The sequence below is a fragment of the Conger conger genome, chromosome 16 (genome assembly GCF_963514075.1).
Source record: "Conger conger chromosome 16, fConCon1.1, whole genome shotgun sequence".
Lineage (NCBI taxonomy): Eukaryota > Metazoa > Chordata > Actinopteri > Anguilliformes > Congridae > Conger > Conger conger.
In genome coordinates, this window is record NC_083775.1 from 31,106,511 (window position 1) to 31,126,582 (window position 20,072).

At 41.2% G+C, this 20,072-nt stretch overlaps 2 protein-coding genes across 3 annotated transcripts; both read left to right on the forward strand.

Moving 5' to 3' along the window:
- Positions 1-337: 337 nt before the first annotated feature.
- On the forward strand, positions 338-8,798 carry hsd17b1 (hydroxysteroid (17-beta) dehydrogenase 1). The gene is made up of 6 exons (XM_061225065.1): positions 338-475; positions 1,283-1,444; positions 1,762-1,941; positions 6,872-6,965; positions 7,452-7,635; positions 8,614-8,798. Exons 1-6 carry the CDS (start codon positions 379-381, stop codon positions 8,776-8,778), a joined length of 882 nt encoding a protein of 293 aa, XP_061081049.1. The 5' UTR covers positions 338-378; the 3' UTR covers positions 8,779-8,798.
- Positions 8,799-11,859: 3,061 nt separating this feature from the next.
- On the forward strand, positions 11,860-19,990 carry LOC133114608 (max-like protein X). 2 transcript variants are annotated; one of them, XM_061224135.1, is made up of 8 exons: positions 11,860-11,969; positions 13,010-13,049; positions 14,189-14,278; positions 16,458-16,567; positions 17,341-17,443; positions 17,933-18,032; positions 18,236-18,437; positions 19,012-19,990. In XM_061224135.1, exons 1-8 carry the CDS (start codon positions 11,928-11,930, stop codon positions 19,066-19,068), a joined length of 744 nt encoding a protein of 247 aa, XP_061080119.1. In that variant the 5' UTR covers positions 11,860-11,927; the 3' UTR covers positions 19,069-19,990. The 2 variants fall into 2 exon arrangements, with proteins under 2 accessions (XP_061080119.1, XP_061080120.1); XM_061224136.1 differs by having other exon boundaries at positions 11,899-11,969; positions 13,013-13,049.
- The last annotated feature ends 82 nt before the right edge of the window (positions 19,991-20,072 follow it).

Below are 20,072 nucleotides of genomic sequence, written 5' to 3' on the forward strand. Positions count from 1 at the left end.
TTCATGTCACGGTTTAGACATACAACATTACCCACTGTAGATCACATGGAGCAATGTATGTGTGAAAGATACAATGGAAAGTTCATGCGTAAAGTAGACAAATAAATCTAACACAAGAACAAAATGGAAGCAGAACTAAATGAGAGCTGAGTCTTTAAATTTCAGTAAGAACACCTGGTCTAGCCAAACTGAGAAGCTGTGAAATGCTTCAATATTTTGGGAGTGTGAGGCCTTGAGATAGACGAAGAAATGTAAACACAAATGATAAAGGGAGGACTATGCGACAGTAAGTCTTCTCGGCGAGCTCATTCACTTTGTTCGTTCCTCGTAGGGGCCCGTCTCTCCCTGGTGACCAACGCGGACGACAGGTAACAGGCCATGGAGCAGAGAGTGGTGCTGATCACAGGATGCTCCTCCGGGATCGGCCTCAGTCTGGCCGTTCACCTGGCCTCCGACCCCGCCAAAAGTTACAAAGGTGAGTGAACATCCACGCCGGCATATTGCATGTAGCGACACACCACACAGCGTTAAATCACCTCTGAAAGATTACATGTGATAACCGTTGGGACTCAAAAACTTCCAGTTGAATGAACACTGGATATTTTACAGCACAAGTTAAACAGTAAAATATGTTTTGCTACAAAATAGATTGTAAATAAATGTATCAAAAACTACAACCAAAATGGTAGATAGGTGGCACAGGAATTAATTATATAAGGTGAGAAACATTTTTTAGAAATACTACCTATTTCTGGCAGTGTGGGCATTTTACGTAGCCAATGTGTTACTGAACAGCAGGGTTGGGTTCAGTTGTACTTCTACGACTAGTTTTAAAATTGTGAAAAGGGGGTAGGCAGGGTAAAAGATGGTGTTGCATTATGCTTTAATGTAATTCAAGAAAATGGGATACCTAAAAATACATTCTCTGTGGATTCCTCAATGAATCAACAAATTCCCATTTATTTCTTGAATTAGAATTGACCCCTACTTTTTGTGTGACACTCATCATTCTTACTTGCATATTTGTTCAGTGTTCATTTAAGCATTCTTCTACACAGTAGCTTCTTTGATGGATCAGCAGACATTCTATTGACACATTTGTCTCTTTTATCACAAATCCATGAAGGTGATGGGTTTACAGTGGTTTACATGTTTCTATGAGAAGATCATTTATCGTTCCATGTACAGGAAGAAATAATTTCATAAATAATTTGGTTCATTATTTTAAATTTTTTGAATGATCACTTCACCACGAAGCTGAATATGGCTTTGCTCTGTTCAGTCTATGCTAGCATGCGGAACCTGGCTAAGAAGGAGCGTCTCCTAGAGTCCGTGAAAGGTTTCCACAAGGACACACTGGACATTATCCAAATGGACATCACTGACCTGCAGTCTATCCAAGACGCCAAGGAGAAGATCACAGAGAACAGAGTGGACATCTTAGGTAACCAGACCACCTGTACGCTGGTCTTATGTACTGGCAGAAGTGTGTGGGTGACATCAGCCTGGCCAAGCTGGTCTTAAAGCTGGTATATCTGGGTATGAGCTGGTCAACCAGCTACAAGCTGTTTCAAAACCTAGCTTTAGCTGTTTTTTCAGCAGGGTATGTTTGCTATCAGTCTGTAGTAGTGATGCAAGTTGTGTGTTTGCTAACAGTGTTCAGTTGTGTGTGTTGTGTGTTTACTAACAGTGTTCACTAGTGTGTGTTGTGTGTTTGATATCAGTGTGCAGTACTGGTCTGTGTTGTGTGTTTACTATCAGTGTGCAATGCCGCGGTGGGACTGATGGGTCCACTGGAGACCCTGTCCCAGGACACCATGAGGCAGACCCTGGACGTGAACCTGCTGGGCACCATCCGCACCATCCAGACCTTCCTGCCTGGGATGAAGGCCCGGCGCAGCGGGCGTGTCCTGGTGACGGGCAGCATCGGAGGACTGCAGGGTGAGGAGCAGCGTGAACACACACTCACACACACACCTACACACACACACACTCTCACACACACACCTACACACACACTCACACACACTCACACACACACACACACACACACTCACACCTACACACACACACACTCACACTCACACTCACACACACACCTACACACACTCACACACACATACAGTACACACGTACTGTACATGCTCTCACACACACACCTACACACACACACTCACACACACACACCTACACACACTCACACACACACACACCTACACACACACTCACACACACACACACACACACACACACCTACACACACATACACTCACACACACACACACACTCACACACACACACACCTACACACACACACTCACACACACACACACACCTACACACACACACACACACACACCTACACACACACACACACTCACACACACACACACCTACACACACTCATACACACACACACACACCTACACACACACACAACTACACACACACACACACACACACACCTACACACACACACACACACACACTCACACACACACACACCTACACACACACACACTCACACACACACACACACCTACACACACACACACACACCTACACACACACACACTCACACACACACACACACACACACACACCTACACACACACACACACTCACACACACACACACACACACACCTACACACACTCATACACACACACACACACCTACACACACACACACACACACACCTACACACACACACACTCACACACACACACACACACACCTACACACACACACACTCACACACACACACTCACACACACACACACACACACACCTACACACACTCATACACACACACACACCTACACACACACACACACTCACACACACACACACACACTCACACACACACACACACACATACACACACTCACACGCACACACACACACACACACACACTCACACACACACACTCACACACACACACACACACACACACACTCACGCACACACACACACACACACACACACACACACATACACACACTCACGCACACACACGCACACACATATTACTGTATGATTCCTGATACCTGTGTTACACTACATCCAAACATACCGCGATGCCAGCTATCAGGGGGCCGATGTCGTGTCGAAAACCTGTCTTGTGATCCAAGGATTTTACTGTGACATCAGAACAAATCAGACACTGAGCAGTCTCACTGTTTTGGGCCCCTTTATTCCTTTCTGGAAAAATGAGTAATTCCAGTAAAACATGCTTATTTGCCAAACATAAACATTATTTTTCTCTTTATGCATGGAAACTATGAGCACTCTCCTTCCTTCCCAGCGGCTTTTGCGATCGGCTTTGTTTTTCCACCAATAGGAGCAATTTAGAGACAGTTACGCACCAGAGAACTGTTAGAGACAGAGCAAGCAATATTTGGGCTATATTTTGTGTCTTTTGGTGGTTTGCTCGTATTGCTTTATGTGTGGATTGGGTCTCAGATGTATCATGTATTACTTTGTATTGTATTATATATTAGTTCGTTTATTTGTATTTCCTTTTTAGTTTATTTTACAAGGTCAATGCACATTATAGTTTTTTACAATCGTTTTCACACTTGTCTCAATACCATGTCCACTTTTTCAAAACACTTTACACATTCACCATATCATTAGACTATGTGAACTAAACTGTGGATATTTTTGCATTGCTTTCATACTAAAAGCATTCAATCACCACTTCTTCCAAAATTCATGAATACCTCTCTCAGTCAGTCAGTCAATTTTGCAGGCATTTAGATACTCGGTTCAAAACAGTTAACTTACAGTTCAAAACCCAATAAAATTCTGATCATTGTGAAAGGAAATATGCTGCATTTTGGCAGAAAAATGAAACTATATGCTTGAAATACGTAAGACAGATCATTCTGATTTGAGCAGAAAGTTTATTCAGTTTATTCAATTTTTTTGTTTGCAGCCTTGTTACCAGCTATACAAAAGTGATCATACTTGCATTGAAATGTGCATGTATATAGGGTAAATATAGATGTAGTTGTCACTGAAGAGATTTTCCCACTATTACTGCTGTATATGTACTGTTGAAACACCTGGCTGTCATTTCAGTGAACAGCCTACCCAGGTGTTTGTTGGTTGTGCCCCGTTACCACCTTTGGATTGGCATTTGCATTCTTTAGCCTTGGTTGGGAAAGTGGATGTAGCCAGAGGCAGAGGAAGAAGACGTTGCGGAAGAGCAAGAACAGTTGCGTCTGATGAAATCAGAGCCACAGTCATTGATCATGTGGTATCATGTGGGATCATGGTCTGTCCCTGAGGGAAGCAGGTTGAGGGTTCAACCAAACTTGCCTAGATCCACAGTGGCTTCAATAGTGAGAATTTTCAGGCAAACCAACAGGTACTACACAGTATTTACAGCATTCTGACTGAAGGAGTTCAATTGATGTGTATATTACAGCAGTACTGTGATTTGAGAAGTCTCCAGAAAAAATGTATCAGTGCACATTTGTCTTTGACTCACTACAGGACCCAGCGGTTACCTCACACAGTCTTACAGAGGGAAGGGGGATAATGTTTACGCCTCAACAGGAGGATACCATAGTTGGGATGGTCATTGTCAACAACAGCATCAGGCTAAGAGAAATATGCAACAACATAATCGCAGACAACAACAATTTCCAAACATTGACAGTGTAAGCACTACAACCATTTCAAGAGTGCTACAGAAACTTCAGATCAGGATGAAACAGTTGTACACTGTCCCCACACAGGAACTCTGAGGGTGTCAAGGAACTCAGGTACCAATATGAAGTTTATGAAGGTTTGAAGGTATGAAGGTATGTGAAGGTTTAGGACCCACATGACCAGATGTCACATCTCGATGCAATGTTTTACTATATTGGAAACCCAGAATAACCATTTTTACTGTGTAATGTAAAACAATATATGATAAAGAAACAAATCACAAAAGCAACAGTATTCTTCAGAGGGTTTACAGTATTTTGACGTTTGTTCTCACAGTGCAATATACTGTAATTCAGAAAAGAAAAATACAATCCAATCAATTACTCAAAATATATTACAATCAATAACAAATACATACCAAATAGCAATATTTTCACTATATACAGTAATTCGCACATATATTGTCTGCCTATCAGTATCAGAAGTCTACTGTTGGCCTGGCCCATCCATCCTGTCCTCTGCATTTGGCTATAGATTTTCATCAACATCACTCCGAATGTTATCTCTTGCTATACACCGAGGAAAACTTATTTTTGCGTGCCTTATCCAGCCCTGGATGTGTTCCACTGTTATGTCCATACACCCAGCAGCCATTGCATCTAGAAGTGACATCTGTTCATGTGGGTGGTGGTCCTAAACCTTCACATATACCTTCATAAATATTGGTACCTGAGTTCCTTGACACCCTCAGAGTTCCTGTCAAAGGGGACAGTGTACAACTGTTTCATCCTGATCTGATGTTTGTGTAGCACTCTTGAAATGGCTGTAGTGCTTACACTGTCAATGTTTGGAAATGTGTTCTTGTCTGCGATTATGTTGTTACGTATTTCTCTTAGCCTGATGCTGTTGTTGACAATGACCATCCCAACTATTGTATCCTCCTGTTGAGGCGTAAACATTATTCCCCTTCCCCCTGTAAGACTGTGTGAGGTAACCGCTGGGTCCTGTAGTGAGTCAAAGACAAATGTGCACTGATACATCTGCTTTTTCTCGAGACTTCTCAAATCACAGTACTGCTGTAATATACACATCAATTGAGGTTTCGTTGAACCCTCAACCTGATTCCCCCAGGGACAGACCATGATTTACCACATGATCAATGACTGTGGCTCTGATTTCATCAGACACAACTGTTCTTGCTCTTCCGCAATGTCTTCTTCTTCTACCTCTGGTTGCATCCATTTTCCCCACCAAGGCTAAAGAATGCAAATGCCAATCCAAAGGTGGCCCCTTTTGTATATGTGGTAACGGGGCACAAACAACAAACACCTGGGTAGGTTGTTCACTGAAATGACAGCCAGGTGTTTCAACAGTACATATACAGCAGTAATAGTGGAAAAATCTCTTCAGTGACAACTACATCTATATTTACCCTATATACATGCACATTTCAATGCAAGTATGATCACTTTTGTATAGCTGGGCTGCAAACAAAAAAATTGAATAAACTGAATAAACTTTCTGCTCAAATCAGAATGATCTGTCTTACGTATTTCAAGCATATAGTTTCATTTTTCTGCCAAAATGCAGCATATTTCCTTTCACAATGATCAGAATTTTATTGGGGTTTGAACTGAAAGTTAACTGTTTTGAACCGAGTATCTAAATGCCTGCAAAATTTGCTGTATTTGTACAAACATTTGCTGGTAGTGAACACTGACTGAGAGAGGTATTCATGAATTTTGGAAGAAGTGGTGATTGAATGCCTTTAGTATGAAAGCAATGCAAAAATATCCACAGTTTAGTTCACATAATCTAATGATATGGTGAATGTGTAAAGTGTTTTGAAAAAGTGGACATGGTATTGAGATAAGTAAGTGTGATAACGATTGTAAAAAACTGTAAGTGTTTTGGTGGTTGAGGTGCATTTTGCACCGAAGGTTAACTGATGTGCTCAGGTGTGTGTTTCAAAAGCACACTGTGTGAAGAGTTTTGAAAAAGAGGACATGGTATTGAGACGTGTGAAAACGATTGTAAAAAACTGTAATAACATTTCTGTAAATGCATCAGTTAGTCAGGCAGGCTCATTTTCACCTGTAGACCCTGGGCTACACAATTTTGCATTACACTATAACTCGTATTACCAGGAAAGGACATGTACTCCTTATTACTGTCTGCATCAAAAATTATGTGATTGTGTTTTGACAGGTCTGCCATTTAATGAGGTGTACTGTGCCAGCAAATTTGCAGTGGAGGGAGTGTGTGAGAGTTTAGCCATTCTACTGCAGCACTTTAACATCCAGTAAGTATTACATTACATTATTGGCATTTGGCAGACGCTCTTATCCACAGCGACGTACAGTTGATAAGACTAAGCAGGAGACAATCCTCCCCTGGAGCAATGCAGGGTTAAGGGCCTTGCTCAAAGGCCCAACAGCTGTGCAGATCTTATTGTGGCTACACCAGGATTAGAATCACCGACCTTGCGTGTCCCAGTCATTTACCTTAACCACTACGCTACAGGCCGCCCCTGCACTACACTCCATAGAGACTCAGCGAGTATAGCACGGGCGCTGTGTTTGCCTACACGCACAGAGACACAAATGACTCACCAACAGATTGCTTCTGATTCAAACCTTCTCCGAACGAGCCAATTGCATAGGAATAAAATAGACACAAATACATATTTGAAATAAACACAATTGAAATGTCGCCTGTTCTTGGTGGTGACCAGCGCTACCCTGGTGGGAGGGGCTGAGCGCACAGCTGTTTTTACTGAACTCCTCAGCGTCAGCCTGATCGAGTCTGGGCCCGTGAACACCCACTTCCTGTCCAACCTGGGGCGGTCCAGGCCCGGGGAAGCCGCGCTCCTGCAGCTGGACCCGCTGACGCGCGACCTCTACGACACCTACCTGGAGCACTGCTCCGCCGTGTTCCACAGCGCAGCACAGGACACCCAGGACATCGTGCAGGTACGCCCCCTACGGCCATTACACAATTATGCATCATACAGCATTATCAATTCCAGGTTGACCAGCTTGAAAATTGAGCTGGCCTAGCTGGTCATAGGTTGGCCTAGCTGGATATGAGCTGGTCAACCAGCATGGCCAAGCTGATCATAAAATGTTCTAGCTGGGTATGAGCTGGTCAACCGGCTAGTGCTAGTAGCTTGTCAGAGCTGAAGGCTGGTCAACCAGATACCAGCTGTTTAAAAACAGTTGCTAGATCAGTCACAAAGTTTCCAAGCTGGCACAACTGGTGGTTTTCTGCCTGTTGCACATGATGTAACCAGCATCAGTATGGCACTTTCTCATGGATTTTTTAACACTGTCCTGGGGTCACCCCTCGTATATGCTGGTTTTCACTCCAGCCAATCTCATAATAAATGAATATTGTTGAAAACTTGAGTTTATACACTTACAGATATTTTAACTGTGTCCCTGCTCCCTTCAAGTGTGAGATTAGACAGGTGTGTCCCTGCCCCCTTCAGGTGTGAGATTAGACAGGTGTGTCGCTGCAGGTGTAAGATTACACAGGTATGTCCCTGCAGGTGTGAGATTGGACAGGTATACCACTTCAGGAGTGAGGCTTCATAGGTGTACTGCATTCTCCTGCAGGAGTGAGGCTTCACAGCTGTACTGTATTCTCCTGCAGGTGAGAGGCTTCACAGGTGTACTGTATTCTCCTGCAGGAGTGAGGCTTCACATGTGTACTGTATTCTCCTGCAGGTGTGAGGCTTCACATGTGTACTGTATTTTCCTGCAGGAGTGAGGCTTCACAGCTGTACTGTATTCTCCTGCAGGAGTGAGGCTTCACATGTGTACTGTATTCTCCTGCAGGTGTGAGGCTTCACAGGTGTACTATATCCTCCTGCAGGAGTGAGGCTTCACAGCTGTACTGTATTCTCCTGCAGGAGTGAGGCTTCACAGCTGTACTGTATTCTCCTGCAGGTGTTCCTGGAAGCTATAAAGTCCCCGAGCCCGTCCCTGCGCTACTATGCCAACAGCGCCCTGCTCCCTATCACCTCCCTCAAACTGGCCATGCATGATGGCTCCCAGTACATCAAGGCCATGAGCAAGCTCATCTTCTCCAGCTCCAGCCTCGAGGATGCTTAGACACAGCCAGAACACACGACTCTATAACCATGAAAGACAACACTATACTGCAACCAGCAAACGCAATGCTATAACTATCAAGAACAACACTATAACCAGCAAACAGCTGGAGTATGTACACAAATAAACATCTAATGGAGTCAGTACTTAAGTGTGCTTGAAATAGTCTGGTAAAATGGGTTCAAATGTATGTGTATGTGCTTATTTACAGTTTTTTTTTTTTACAATTGCTAACCAGCCTTTTTAAATACTGAGTTGACTCTCAGCACCAAAACGCAGCTTGGCGGAACAGTTCATTTCATGTCGAAAATGCACCAAAATGATCAAAACTCTGCGAACCTCTAAAAATAAATTCATTCACCAAAACACCAGCCAGCACTAGTTTTCTTCCAACAAGTATACATTGTCAATCATAGCACAGTGAACTAAGTTGGTTGTATTACAACTAAACTGGTTGTACTACAGTATATGTGTCATTTTTGTCAATCAATGAAGTGGAATATAATTTTGTGCTCTCTAGTTTTTCTTTTATTTTTGTAATTAGTACATTGTTCTTTGATTTATCATGTAGCAATGTTTTTATTTTATTTTTAACTTTCCATTACAGAGCACAATAGCATCTGCAATAGAATATTTACAGTATGGAATGTACCACAGTATATGCAACAGGGATGTGGCATAGAAACACTGCAGTAAAGGTTTTATTGACAAACATGGATGCAGTTCACAGAGTGAAAAAAATATTAAAAGTCACAAGTACAGTAGCGCTGTTTTTTTCCAGTAATGCTGCTAACACTTTCAAAGATATTTACAGTACTTTACAGTGATTTGCATACATTTACTATAACTATTCATATTCATTTTCATGTTTTTTATTCTATGAAAATAAGAAAATAAAATAAAATAAAAATAAAAAGATGTAGTCCTCCTGCTGGCTGGTAAGGTCCCCACCTGATAACATACTGTAGATATGTGTTCATCTTTTGCATTGCATATTTCTCAATGTTCTTGTAGAAGGCTAATTACAAAACACGATTACTAGCTTGTTGTGAAGGATGTCAGCTTGTTATGCTAAAACGAACTGCAGTGTAGCATTTAGCAAACATGTAGTGCTTGGTAGACCCATTAACAAAACTGCAAATGGGTGAGATTCATTTGTAAATTAACAAGGCAGGAGACTTTCTAGTGTGATTTACTGATGAAGTATTAAACATACTCCATCCATCCATTATCTGAACCCGCTTATCCTGATCAGGGTCGCAGGGGGGCTGGAGCCTATCCCAGCATACATTGGGCGAAAGGCAGGAATACACCCTGGACAGGTCGCCAGTCTATCTCAGGGCACACACACCATTCACTCACACACTCATACCTACGGGCAATTTAGACTCTCCAATCAGCCTAACGTGCATGTCTTTGGACTGTGGGAGGAAACCGGAGTACCCGGAGGAAACCCACGCAGACACGGGGAGAACATGCAAACTCCGCACAGAGAGGCCCCGGCCGACGGGGATTCGAACCCAGGACCTCCTTGCTGTGAGGCGGCAGTGCTACCCACTGCACCATCCGTGCCGCCATTAAACATACTATATAGTGTAATTTTACAAATGTTCTGTGCTTATTCATTTTCATGGTACAGTTATCATGTGTAAGAAAACATGGCTCACATAGTATACCAATATATTTTTGTATAAGTATGTGATTGCCTATGATACATGTAACACTTTGCAACTACCAAATTGAGAGGCAGTGAGTAAAGATGATTCCCTGGTGACTCTTTGCATAGTGGTGTCATCCTTCTGCTTTTAAGGCTAAATTACAGGTCTATAACTTACTTGAATAAAATCACATACTGTAGTGCCGGGGCGACATGGCTCAGGCAGTAAGAGCAGTCGTCTGGCTGTCGGAGGGTTGCCGGTTCGATCCCTCGCTCGGGTTGTGTTGAAGTGTCCCTAAGCAAGACCCCTAACCCCTAAATGCTCCTGACGAGCGGGTTGGTGCCTTACATGGCGGCCAATCGCCGTTGGTGTGTGTGTGAGTGTGTGTATGAATGAGAAGCATCAATTGTACCGCGCTTTGGATAAATTCCAACAACTTTTTTTTAGTCCAATGTTACTGGATGACTGTGAAAGTGCAAAAAGGAATATCATGGTTTTTATTCATTTGCATCATCATTTGGCTCAGGAAGTAAGAGCATTTGTCAAGCAGTTGGAGGGTTGCCAGTTCGATCCCGCCCTAGGTGTGTCGAAGTGTCCCTGAGACACCTAAGCCCCAAATGCACCTAATGACTTGCATGGCAGCCTATTGTCGTTGCTGTGTGTGTATGAATGGGTGAATGAGAAGCATCAATTGTACAGCACTTTGCATAAAGGTGCTATATAGATACATTGACAATTTGCACAGTTTGAGATTTTTTTAAATTGTCAATCATAGATTATACTTCCAGTCATCAATAAATATTTCACTTATATTAGGAAATATTATTTAGGAAAGTAAAGTCTCTTATTTAGACTCAGTAAAGTCTCTGATATTTATTGAAACTGGTATTAAGACACAACTGCCTCTCAGGCAGGGAGTCTCGCAACCACTGCAGCAGCATATTTTCATGTTTGGAGGATGATGCAAATTCGCCTGCCCTTTGTTTCAAAATAAGTCTTAAGGATATGAAATGTTTTGTCTGGTAAAGAATGTTTTTTTTATTTTTATTTTTTATGTACACTGAGGATTTCATGCAGACCTGGGTCAAATAATCTCATGTGGGTGTGACCAGAAATGAGGCTGTAGAAAAAAATACTGAAAGGACACTGGGAATGGAGAAAGTTCAATATTAATAGCACCGTCTGGGAGGGGCAAAACACATCTTTAATTAAATGCGGCAGAAGATCTGCGACTCGGACAATAAAGAACCTATTATGGGGTACAAGTCTCTGTAAAGGTTTTTAAAGAAAACAAAAGACAGATTATGTCCAGATTGAGGTTTGACCGCATCAATTTAGGAATACGACTTCTTTTTTTCTTCTCTTTTGTGCGATTATTGCACATTCGGTTCAGTAGATGGCGGTAAGCACCCTTTTCTGGTTCAGCAGTAAACACAGAGAAGAAGAAGACAACTATTTTCTTCCCGTGATGCCCCAGTGTGTTTTCCCAAGATGACGGAAACCAATGCGTCGCCAGAAGATCTTTGGATCAAAGTAAGGCAAAGTAACTGTTGGAATTGTGTTGAACTTAGCTAAGTTTTAAGTAAACGTAGTGGTTATGCTTTACACTTATTAAATTGTGTTATCAACGTAGTTTGGTTCTAGCTACACTGATGTCGTTAACTATAACCAAACGGTGGAACAGAGAGGCCGTTTTCCTGGTCGCTTCCATTGGAGAGAATAATATCTGTTGACAGTTATGAAGTTAAGGTAACCCTTTCACTTTCAGTCCCAAGAGACTATGGCACTCTCGACCTTATGCCTTTTCAACCAATTAAAATTACCATACTATTGTTTTAAGCCGCTAAAACCCCAACTTAACGTTACTAAATTCGCAAAATGAAGTAGCAAAACCATCTTAACTCCATAAGAATAAACTAGCTAACCACCGCAACATTAAACTAATAAGGTGTTACGTTTCTTTTACTAGGCTAATGCCATTATGCAGTTATCTAACAACGAGTAAATTCAGGAGAGAACCCTGTACCTCTTCATATGTAATTTACAATATAGCAGTGTTTCTCTGAAAATGTTCTTTTTCATACACGTCACATGGGAGGGCAGAATTTTAGTTCTGTATATTCAAGGCTCGAAACTAAATGATCATTGCTCAATTGCTCAATGCACTGTAACCTACGCCTATTGTATATTTATAGTTGTGTTCTATTTATGGCTTTTTATCTCCAGATCAGCATCATTGAGACTTGGGGAAAATGGCTCAATTAATATGTGCCATTGTCATTTGTAGAATTTACCAAACTAATTTACAGTAGCTTAGTTTATTTTCCTAATTCAGGTATAAAGTGCCAAAAATGGCAAAAAGAAAAAGGCCTGTTTTGTAACATTTGGCAGCCAAATGGGCCAGTTTTCCACAGTGATATCATACTGTCGATGAGTGCTCTGGCGAATGGGTACCTTGTAATTTGGATTGAGTGCAGAAGCCAGTGTGGGGTTGTTGACAAATGAAATGCCCTGCTCTGAATTTTCTTATGACTATTTTCCTCTGTCCTGCACCAACTTTGTCAATGATTCAGCAGGCAGATAACGCTTTCAGCGACAATGGATTTGAGCACAGTAAGTAGCAACCGATTCGCTTCCTTAGCACATGTGTCAGGTGATCTTCTGCTGAGACTGCTTTTTTCTCACAGTATTTTGCCACTTAATGAAAAAAATATTCATAAACGTGGGTTTGGAGTGTTAAGGGATACTGTTAATGTGTTGTTGTTGACATCCGAACAGTTGTATGTAGTGTAGAATTTCTGTTGCTGCCGGAGTCCTATGTCAGTGCAGAAACCTTTTTTAATAAACCATAGGAATAAAATAAACACATTAATCGTCTATTTTTCACTTGAGATAAAATGGCAGATAAATATGTTTGCAAGTGTGTCTGAAGTAAACATTCATCCGGCTTGTTATATACAGTGTCCTCCAACAGTATGGGAATGTTACAGTGACATTTGTTATTTTTGCTATAGACTGAAGGCATTTGGATTTGAAACCTAAGAGGCTAAAATGACAGACTATCAGTCTTTATTTCATGGTATTTACATGCATATACGTTTGACCATTTTACAGAAAAGGCTGTTTGTGTATTTCGCTTTTGAAAATTTTTGTAATCCAGTTTACACCAGATGATTTGTTTACCTCAATGAACATCAACAGAGTAGAAAGAATTAAAACATCTGAAGTGAGGCAATTCAGGAAGGTGAATGTGGTTGAATGTGAGACTACACTTTGCTAGTTTTTTTATTGGATTACTTGTTAGGACTATGTTTAAAGCAGCTGTTTTTACTCTTTCTTGCCACATCTCAAATATAAAATATCAAAGGCAAAAGGCCTAGCTGTCGTCAGGAAAGTTATTTTCACTGATGAAAGAGGAAATGCTGTTTTTTTAAATTAATGAATTGATTTATTTAAATATCTCAACCATAGGCATAGGCCTTGGTACTGTATGTCATACACACACATCAAGTGCTTTTGCAGTCTTTGGCAAGTGATGGCAGGAAAGAACGGTTATTGAAACTAAACGCTAATGGTCCGAGAGACATGAAAGTGTGAAAGTTGGGAGAAGTGACATCCCATAGTGTTGAGCACATGCTGTGACACGTTGTCTGTGCGGATGTGAGCTGCTGTGTTGCGGATGTGAGCTGCTGTGTTGCGGATGTGAGCTGCTGTGTTGCGGATGTGAGCTGCTGTGTTGTCTCCTCCGGCAGGTTTCTTTGCAGAGGATGCGAGAAAAGGGACTGTGGTCTCCAGAGCGAACAGCATCGGATCAACCAGCGCCTCCTCTGTGCCAAACACGGGTACATTACACCTCTCTCTCTCTCTCTCTCTCTCTCTCGTTCTTTCTTTCACTTTCTCTCAGAAACACAGACACATATACAGTACAGTATGCAACAAGTATGAACACTCACAGCAAACATATTAAAACAAACACGGGTACATTACACCTCTCTCTCTCTCTCTCTCTCTCTCTCTTTCTCTCTTTCTCTCTCGTTCTTTCTTTCACTTTCTCTCAGAAACACAGACACATATACAGTACAGTATGCAACAAGTATGAACACTCACAGCAAACATATTAAAACAAACACGGGTACATTACACCTCTCTCTCTCTCTCTCTCTCTCTCTTTCTCTCTCATTCTTTCTTTCACTTTCTCTCAGAAACACAGACACATATACAGTACAGTATGCAACAAGTATGAACACTCACAGCAAACATATTAAAACAAACATGGGTACATTACACCTCTCTCTCTCTCTCTCTCTCTTTTTCTCTCTTTCTCTCTTTCTCTCTCTCATTCTTTCTTTCACTTTCTCTCAGAAACACAGACACATATACAGTACAGTATGCAACAAGTATGAACACTCACAGCAAACATATTAAAACAAACATGGGTACATTACACCTCTCTCTCTCTCTCTCTCTCTCTCTCTCTCTCTCTCTCTCTCTCTCTCTCTCTCTCTCTCTCTCTCTCTTTTTCTCTCTTTCTCTCTTTCTCTCTTTCTCTCTCTCATTCTTTCTTTCACTTTCTCTCAGAAACACAGACACATATACAGTACAGTATGCAACAAGTATGAACACTCACAGCAAACATTAAAACAAACACGGGTACATTACACCTCTCTCTCTCTCTCTCTCTCGTTCTTTCTTTCACTTTCTCTCAGAAACACAGACACATATATAGTACAGTATGCAACAAGTATGAACACTCACAGCAAACATATTAAAACAAACATGGGTACATTACACCTCTCTCTCTCTCTCTCTCTCTCTTTCTCTTTCTCTTTCTCTCTCTTTCTCTCGTTCTTTCTTTCACTTTCTCTATTTCTTTCTCTTTCTCTTTCTCTCTCTCAGAAACACACATATACAGTACAGCATGCAACGAGTATGAACACTCACAGCAAACATATTAAACACATTGTGCAGAAAAATAAATTAATTTAAAGAAAAAAATATTTAAGGTGTGATGAACATAAATAAATTATATTAAATTAGAAAATTATTTAAGAAATATGTATTCTAGGTTAAAAAACAATTGTAGTATAGGTTAAAACACTTTGTTTTAACGGGTACACAAAATGGCAATCGTAAGTAAATGAACATAATAATAAATTTACATAATAATAGTATATTATGAATGTCCTCTTTATGGGGGATTTGGGGAGATTGCGTATGTCCTGGGACTGTGTTTTTGAATTATGACAGTCTATTTTCTGTAACTGGTTGTTTTTTTTGTGTGATTTTATGTGTGAATTTATTTTCTATGTTCTTATAATAAAGGAATAAAAAAGTCCTGGAGAAACAAAGAATAAGGGGTCATGTGGACATTTTTCCTATGGTGCTTGGTAATCTGTTAACCAGGTAACCAAGGTAACATGCCCCTATGATGGTAAATAGCAATTAGCCGTCTGTTTAAAGAAAGGCTGTTCCCGAGCAACACAATTCCAGATTGGAAAGAAATGAAAAGGACCTCCCCTCTCAGGGAGCCAGGCAGCTTTTTATTTTATTTTTATTGTCCATTATGTATCAACACAGAAACTTATGTGACTTGTTAAGGGGGGGGGGGCACACTGGTTTTTGTTCCAACCAATTGCCTTGTTTTTAATTTGCTGACAGTTCTATAAATTACCCTGGTTCAAGCCTGCACTTGAGCACAGTAAAATCCCTAGGATACACTTGCAATCTGTAGCTGTAGCTGGTACTCATACACATGTCAGATAAGATATGATTGAGTCAATTAAATAATTAAGACCAGCGGTTGGCATAAAATCCTGAAACGTATCGGCCCTTGTTGTGCATCCTTGGCTTAAACGTATCATGTGCATTGTACTTATCCATAAACGCGTTCGTGTGCCGTGCATTTGTATGTCAATTGTGCGGTGCAGCCTAAGCTAATTTCCCTAAGGGGAAAACGTGTAATGGCCCATTAACCTATCTGTATTCTGCATGTGATACCATCATCGTTCTCCCTACCCGCAGACGATGAAGACAGCGACTACCGGCACGAGGCGTCCTATAAGGAGACGTACAAAGACCGGCGGAGGCACGCGCACACGCAGGCTGAGCAGAAACGCAGGGACGCCATCAAGGTGGGTCCGCAAGTCTCGTCTAGCGCGAAGGGAAATTGCTGGAGAGAGTCGATTTAAAGAATCGCATGAATGTACAAACACTTTTGACCAACCGACTTGCCAGTTCGGTGGAATAAAGTTTTTTTTGGGGTTTTTTTGAAAGAGAAGTCTGAATGTGCCGGAAGCTCCTGATCACTCCGCTCTACTTACACTGATTCTGGCACCGTTAATCGATCAATAATCGCACTTGTCACTGTGATGGGAAATGCATGAAAATACGCATTTTATTGTAGCTGAGCTACAGAGGGGGGGCTACCGTTTGTTTTTGTTCCATTAGATTGTGCAAAACGGCAAAAATTGGCAACGAATGAATGGGTGAACATGACATCAAACCTTACCTTTGTCAGTAAAAATAGGAAAAAAAATTATTAACTTTTGTATGGGTACTGACGAATGTGCTCAGGTTAAAAAGGGATGTCACAGTTATGACGTTTTTGCGGTCCTTGGCTGAAAGACACCCTGCTGTGATCCAGACCTGGGTCAAATGTAATGTAATTGTTTTGGATTCAAATACTTTTCTACGATTGACTGAGTTTGTCTGGTGTATTGGATCCTATGAAATACTCTCCAAAAGTGCAAACCCTCCAGTCCTCTTGGTTGGCTCGATTGCAGCAGGCAAAATAACAAGTTCAGAAATGTATTTGAATCAAAAACAATTACGTATTTGTTTTGGATGTGTCTGATGGTGATAATTGGTGACGGGTTTGTGCTGGTGTTGAACTCTTTCCCTGCAGAAAGGCTATGATGATCTGCAGTCGATAGTGCCCACTTGCCAACAGCAGTCAGAGTTTGCCATGGGCACACAAAAGATCAGCAAAGCCACCGTCCTGCAGAAGAGTGAGTGCTTTTTCCTCATTTTGCATTGTCAGGCCCCATTCACTTTACAGCTGAATACAGTTTTTACTCCTCTGGTTCCTTTACCTAGGGGTGTTACTGCAAATGTTACCTATATAAATAAATTACATTTTCTTTTTATTTACTATTTTTAGCAGCAGAGATAATGGACAAAATGAAAAATAGGTGAACAATTTGCATTTCTATCAACACATCTATAATAGTTCAAATTGTACTATTGAACTATGGAAGTATAGTGGTCACATACAATGACGTGTATGCGTCAGTACGCATTTTGCACGTTCTTAACCAAATTTCACTTCTCTACAGAAAAGCTCAGGAAGACTTATTTTTTATTTTTATTTTTTTATTAAATTTTCTTATTGGGAAAAGTTACTTTCTTAAAGGGGTAGGGCATAGTGTGCTAGCAGGATGTTTTGGGGTGTTTTGATCTCTGAGCATCTTTGGAAATATAAAACTTGTGTTTTTCAGCGATTGACTACATCCAGTTTCTGCACAAAGAGAAGAAGAAGCAGGAAGAGGAAGTGTCCACACTACGAAAGGAAGTGATGGCACTGAAGATCATGAAAATGTAACACTGCCTCAGAGAATGTTCACAAGCTTAACATGGCTAGATTCTTGCTGGAACGGAAACATTCTGAATCCAAAATATTAATTATTCCTTGCATAATTAAATCTTGCTGGCTTCAAATATGATTTGGTATAAGTTCGTCCCTGGGGTATACTTTGTTGCTAGACTGTGTGTTTGTGCTGAATGTGTGTTTTTGCGTGCAGGAATTATGAGCAAATTGTGAAGGTGCACCAGGACAACCCACAGCAGGGTGACGGTCAGGTGACCGACCAGATGAAGTTTGGAATATTCCAGAACATCATGGACTGCCTCTTCCAGTCCTTCAGCGCCTCCGTCTCAGTCACCAGCTTCCAGGAGCTGTCGGCCTGTGTGTTCAGCTGGATCGAAGAACACTGCAAGCCCCAGGTAAAGGATAACTGTTCCACACAATGACATACAGTACTGTGCAAACATCTTAGGCACCCTAGATTTGCTCATAAATTTGGTTTTAAATATTCATTATTTTTTTCCCCACATTAGTTTGAGTAGCAAATTTGAGATTTCCAAGCATTCATTTTCCCAAAAAGATATAATGTTACAGATAAATGTTTTTGCATTTTATTACATAAAGTAACATATTACTTTTTGTAATTAAATACAAGCTGTAAAAGTTCAGGAAGCCATTTCTATATGGCACTCTCAACCATATACCTTTTCAACCAATCAAAATGGCTGCTGTACTATTGTTGTGACCCCCTATCAAAAAAACCCAACAAAATTTTCTTAACCAAACCCAAAACTTGGGATGAGCCACTTCATACTGGGTTTGGGACTGAAGGAAAAGTCTTTGCCACCTGTTTGTTTATGTTTTTTAATCTTGGGGACCACAAGATGTCCTGCATCGTAAATACATTTCACAGCACAATGTTAAGACCTGTACATCTGGCGTCCTGCAGTCCACAGTATTGTGAAAAGGTGTGCTTCGTGTTTCCCCGGACAGACGCTCCGGGAGTTTGTGGTGGGTGTCCTTCGGCAGGTGAACGGGCAGCTCTACTGATCTCTGGGGCCTTCAGGGAGAACAGCCTGGCCTCTCCTCAGTGTTTCAGCACAGGCACCCTCCAGCCCACCGCCAGGCCGGCGGGGCCCGATGACCACAGCTCCACAGCCCTTATCCGTTAAAAGCCGCTGGCGTTCCCGGTGAAAAAGTGTTGGTAACAGTTTGGCACCTCCGGTACCTTCAGGACTGCAGTTGCCCTGGCCTAGTCTCTTGTGAAGAGGTCTATGTCCAGTGATGCTTCTTGCCAAAATGTGTTTGCTCTGTAAACTGAACCATGTATTCAGCATTCAGTATTCCTCAGTTGTGACCTGTTTCGACTGTTTTCTTGTCTGCTGGACTGCGGAGCAGTCTTGACGGTGTGATTCGCTGCGTTTTCTCTTCTCTTTGTTGGTCAAAGGTTTCCATGGATCCACCTACTTTTTAGGATTAATTGGTTTGACCCATAATCACTCCAGGTATTCAGATACATATCAATGTATATAGAGATATACCTGCACTGTTGCTTGTGTACCTTAAATTGATTCCAATGTTTGTCAGTGGCATTTAATTCTGGCCACAGAAAGTGAATACGACTATGTTTGTTGGTACAGTAGGAATGATGCAGGGTCATTTTCAAAGTAGTTTATGTGAACAGGAGAATTTTAAATATTTTTATGTTATGTAAAAAGAAAAAAAAAAAACAATAATTAAAGTTTATGGTTTACATGTGGATTTATTTTTGTATTTAAAAAGTTATACTCCTTGTACACTGCATAGGGAGATTATGGAAAGTACTTTCAGTTTGCCTGTAGTTACATGAAATAGCATAAAACTTTTTTACAATTTTGGGCTATGTAAGAAGGGAAGTTATTGGCAAACCTAGAGCCGCACTTGCATCCCATCCACTGAGACGCAATTGTCACCTTAAAGTTTTCAGATACTCTTGATTTCTCCTGGTTAATTTATTCATTCACTATACTGGTTTGCTTGTGCAGCAGAAGCCTTCCAGAATCATTCCAATTCTG

Excerpts from the sequence above, each read along its gene's own strand:
- hsd17b1 (XM_061225065.1), top strand. The coding sequence starts at position 379 with ATGGAGCAGAGAGTGGTGCTGATCACAGGATGCTCCTCCGGGATCGGC. Across the intron at positions 476-1,282 it reads CCCCGCCAAAAGTTACAAAG|TCTATGCTAGCATGCGGAAC; the intron begins GTGAGTGAACAT and ends TGCTCTGTTCAG. Across the intron at positions 6,966-7,451 it reads CTGCAGCACTTTAACATCCA|CGTCAGCCTGATCGAGTCTG; the intron begins GTAAGTATTACA and ends TGAACTCCTCAG.
- LOC133114608 (XM_061224135.1), top strand. The coding sequence starts at position 11,928 with ATGACGGAAACCAATGCGTCGCCAGAAGATCTTTGGATCAAA. Across the intron at positions 16,568-17,340 it reads AACGCAGGGACGCCATCAAG|AAAGGCTATGATGATCTGCA; the intron begins GTGGGTCCGCAA and ends CTTTCCCTGCAG. Across the intron at positions 18,438-19,011 it reads AAGAACACTGCAAGCCCCAG|ACGCTCCGGGAGTTTGTGGT; the intron begins GTAAAGGATAAC and ends TTCCCCGGACAG.